At 40.2% G+C, this 5017-nt stretch overlaps 1 protein-coding gene across 3 annotated transcripts in view; it reads right to left on the reverse strand.

The window, feature by feature from the left end:
• The window catches only part of ACVR1C (activin A receptor, type IC), a 136061-nt gene that overhangs the window by 8313 nt on the left and 122731 nt on the right, over window positions 1-5017 (reverse strand). For all 3 annotated transcript variants that reach the window (XM_006880790.1, XM_006880792.1, XM_006880791.1), the window contains one exon: window positions 3053-3183. In XM_006880790.1, the coding sequence (XP_006880852.1) occupies window positions 3053-3183 (131 nt within the window). The remainder of the gene's footprint in view (window positions 1-3052; window positions 3184-5017) is intronic.

Consider the following 5017-nt stretch of genomic DNA (forward strand, 5'->3'; position numbering starts at 1 on the left):
GCTGGAGAAGAGTATTGAATGTATCGTGGACTGCCAAGAAAACAAACAGATTCATCCTGGAGAGGGTTAAACCAAGCTATTCCTTGGAGGCAAGGATTCTGGGGCTTCATCTGACATACTTTTGACATATTGTAAGGAGGGACAGGTCCTTGGAGAGGGACATCATACTTTGGAGGGTGGAGGGATGACGCAAGAGGGGAAGACCCTCTATAAGGTGGATTGATTCAGTGACTGAGGTAATTGGGATAGGTGTGTCGGAGGCAGTGCGATTGGCACAAGACAAAGCAGGGTTTAGGTCTGTTGTACATAGGGTAGCTATGAGTCACAAGCGGCTCGATGGCACTTAACAAGAACAACAACAACAATATACACATTAAGAAATGCTCGAAATCACTGGCAATAAGAGAGATGCAAATCAAAACCACAATGAGATACCATTTCACTCCAGTAACAGAGTAGTTTGGTCTTTTTGTTTTGTTTTGTTTTTTTCTTTTTAAATGTACTGTTGGATTTTGTTGACCAGGAATTTGTTCAGGATTTTTGCATCCATGTTCATGAGAGATACCTTACTTTGGTATCAAGGATATGTTTTCTTCACAGAATAAGTCTGGGAGAATGTCCATACTCAAGCAACACCTACACCTTACACCATTCACATGAAGCAACTCAAAGTGGATTAAGGACTTAGGCATAAAACCAAAGACTATAAACTTCATCCAAGAAATGCTTGGAAGAACTCTGGAAGCCTTAATCAATAGCATGAACAGTCTCCCAAGCATCCTGATAAACTTACGGCCAGGAGAGAATAAAATAGATGAATGGGACCCTCTAGAAATCAAATCCCTATGCACATCACAAAACTTCTCTAACAGGCTAAAACGGAAAACCACAGACTGGGAAAAAATATTTGGTAATGACATGTCTGATAAGGGATTTATATCTATAATTTATAGAATACTCAAGCTCTCCAACCAGATAAAGGTAAACAATCTAATTGCAAAATGGGCACAGGGTATGAACAGACACATCACCAAAGAAGACATTCAGATGGTGAACAAACACATGAAGAGAAATTAAAAATCCCTAGCTCTAAGAGAGATGCAAATCAAGACAACAATGAAATAGAATTTTACCCCAATAACAACAGCAAAGTTCAATAGAGCAGCAAACAACAAACGCTGGCAATGTTGTGGAGAAATTGGAATCCTTATTCACTGTTGGAGGGAGTATAAAATGATGCAGTCACTCTGGAAGGCAGTATGACCTAGCAACTGAACAACTGGGAATGTAACTTAAAGAAACCAGAACTTCCACCCAAACAGACATATACATATCCATGTTTATTACTGCATTGTTCACAATAGCAAAGAAATGGAAGCATGCCAAGTCCCATCAATAGATGAATGGATAGAGAAGTTGTGGTATATTCACACAATGGAATACTACACAGCACCAAAAAAACAAGAAACTTATAAAATATTATACAAAATTAGTGACCCTGGAATACATTATGCTGAGTGAAATATCTAAGTCACAAAATGACAAATACTGCATAATGCCACCGTTATAAAACAGGACTGACATGAAGATTAGGGCAAAACTAAGAAAAGAGGGGATACATAATGAACAGTGCATTGAAACAGATGAGGGAAAGAACTGTTTAAAAGGAATATATGATCGGGTATTATTTGCATGACAACAGTCCAGAATAAGAGGTGTATAGTCAGTGGACTGGGGGGTAGGGAAAGGTAGGAAATGGTGCAACAGTGAAAGAATTTTTTAAAGAGAAAAGTGAACTAGGGAGGTAGAGAAGAAAATGTGCTACAATGAATGAATGGAAATCCAAGTTTTCTGCAAACTTTCATTAAAATATCAATTAAAAAATAAAATAAAACATATAAGTAGAGAACACCAGAAAAAAAAAGAATGAAAGTTTTGTATTGTTGTTATTGTTATGTGCCGTCAAGTCACTTGGGACTCATAGCGACCCTATGTACAACAGCCCTAAACTCTGCTCTGTCCTGTGCCAATCGCACTATCTCTGACACTCCCATCCCGTTTATCCCAGTCACTGAATCAATCCATCTCATAGAGGGCCTTCCCGTCCTGCACCGTCCCTCCACCCTCCCAAGCATGATATCCCTCTCCAAGGACCAGTCCTCCTCACATGTCCAAAGTATGTTAGATGGAGCCTCAGAATCCTTGCCTCCAAGGAGCCACCTGGTTTAACCCTTTCCAGGACAAATCTGTTTGTTTTCCTAGCAGTCCATGGTATTCTCAATACTCTTCTCCAGCACCACAGCTCAAAGGCATCAATTCTCCTTCTATCCTCCTTGATAACTGTCCAACTCTCTGATGCATAACAAGTGATTGTAAAGACCATGGCCTGTATCAAATGGACCTTAGTCTCCAGGGAGACACCATTGGTCTTCAGTACTATGGGGAGGTCCCTAACAGCAGACTTTCCCATGGCAAAGAGCCTTTTAATTTCCTGGCTACTGGTGCCAAGAGTGTTGACTGTGGAGCCAAGCAAACTAAAGCTGTGTATAATCTCAATCTCTTCACCATCCATCCTGATGCTGCCAATTGGTCCAGTGGTGAGAATCTTTGTCTTCTTGACATTGAGCCTCAATCTGTATTGGAGGCTGCAGTTCTTGACCCTCTGCAGCAGGTGCTTCAATAGTTTTGTATTAAGACACTGAAATTTCAGGAATTGTTTGATACTGCCACATAAACTTACATTATGTACTATTATGGTTGTTGCCACAGAGTCACATTGATAAAGAAAGAAAATCTGTCTAAAGCTTTATACAAGGAGTTCTAGTGGTACAGTATGTAGCATGTTGTGCTGCTAACCAAAACGCATCTGCATCAGATCTGACTCACAGCAGTGAGTGAGCAAAGATTCATACACATACAGGAAGTCCACACACGGGAGGAATGAATTGGATGTGCAAATTAAGAAATGAAATTTATAGTGTTTTAAAATCTTCTCAGATACATAAATAAAAAAATTAATAGGAAAATATACTTAACAAAAATAGAGCCTTACTTCACAACTTTGCCACTGGTTTGGGATATTTGGCCGGAACTTCTGGTCACAAACGACTTTCTTCATTTCCTCTATTGAGGGATCTGAAGGCACCATGTCATAATAAGGCAACTGATAGTCCTCTGTAATTCCTGTAAGAAATGTGCACAGTAAATTTTTCTACAGATAAAATAAACAAAGATATCTAGTTCAAGATTGTATCAGTTAAATCTCCTAGGCACAGTGGCACCCTGAGGAGCTGGAAGGACACGTTTATTAAAATAATCTAAATAATAATATAAATACAAAGATATAAACTTAAATTACTTAGTTGAATAATTGGATTTTTAATTTCTCTAAAAACTCAATATGCTATTTCAAAATAATACCTAATTTTTCCTAATTACAGAATTTACAGCATAGCCTCATTGACCTCATACATTTTAAAAGCTGACTTTCTTATCTTTGTATTTTAGAACTAGTATACCTGAGAATGTTCCCAGGAAGTAGCCAGAAGTATTTGAAAAGGTACGGTTCAATGTGAAGGTTAATGTTTAGACAGCCTCACATGCAAAGATAAGGCTTAACTTTAATTATCAGAATAATACTTAGATTCCTGGTTTTGGGGATTGTAATGCTTCGACTCGTGGTGCTGGAGAAGAGTCTTAAACATACCAAGGACTGCCAAGAACACAAACAGATCTGCCTTAGAGAGTGTAAAACCATGTTTCTCCATGGAGGCTAGGATTTTGAAGCTTTGTCTCATACTTTGGGCATGTAGCCAGGAAAGACCAGTCCTTGGAGAAGGACATCATTCTTGGAAGAGTGGAGGGACAGTGCAGGAGAGAAAGACCCCGGGTGAGATGGATTGATACAGTGACTGGGGCTATGTGGGTAGTGTATAGAAGTTGATGAGACTGGCTCAGAAGAGGGCAGGGTTCAGAGCTGCTGTACATAGAATAGCTATGGGATACAGGTGATTGAATTGCACATAACAAGAACAACCATTGCTGCGAACCTGTAGTTTCTCTAGGACTTTGTCTACTCAGGTGGGAATAACTCTCTGACCTAGACCTAGACCCAAGAGAGGAGACAGGTACTAGGTCTTTAGCAACTATGGAGATTTGGGAATTGCACTCTGGAAACTTGTTGCTTCCTTGGGCCACTGTCTGCTCAGGTGCAAAAAAACACTCTTCCCAACCAGCCCCAGAAGAATAAACAAGTACTAAGTCATTAGCAACTACTAAAACTTGGGAACTGTATTGTAGGGAACTTGTTCCTTTTTTCTGCCTTTGTCTGCTTAAACAGGAATTACTTTCTCCCAACTAGCCTCAGAGAGGGGACAGGTACAAAGCCACTATGAGCAACTATCAATATTTGGAAATTACACTGTTGGAAACTATTTGCTTCCTTGGGTCTCTGCTGGCTCAGGAAGTAAGAGCTCCCTGCCAACAAACCTTGGTAGGAGAGGAGATAGGTAGCATGTCAGCCATTAGCACTTAGAGAGACTTGGGAACTGTACTGTAGGCACCTTGCCACTTTTCTGGGCATTTTCTGAGAGCAATATATTCCAGGCAGTACTCCTGGGATATTGCCTCCCCTTAGGATAAACTATAAAACTACATCAAACTACAGGAGTATTAGAGAAATGGGTTCACCATAGCTAAGAGAGACACCAGATCCTTGCTCCTCAAAGGACAACTGGATTAGAAGCTTCCCACAGGAAACAGGGGACAGAGCTTGCTATAGACAACCAGTTGAGAAGACTGTACTGGGAAGCTGAATAGTTATTGTTGTTGTTGTTGTCATGTGCCATTGAGTTTCCTGCGACTCATAGCAAACCTATGTATAACAGGCCTAAACCCTGCTCTATCTTGTGCCAAACTTACTGTCTCTGACACACCCATCCCCATTACTAAAGTCACTGAATCAAACCATTTCATAGAGGGTCTTTCTCTCACACTGTCCCTTCACCTTCCCAAGCAT

Source organism: Elephantulus edwardii, unplaced genomic scaffold (genome assembly GCF_000299155.1).
Source record: "Elephantulus edwardii isolate Elephantulus edwardi_28Jun2011 unplaced genomic scaffold, EleEdw1.0 scaffold00010, whole genome shotgun sequence".
Lineage (NCBI taxonomy): Eukaryota > Metazoa > Chordata > Mammalia > Macroscelidea > Macroscelididae > Elephantulus > Elephantulus edwardii.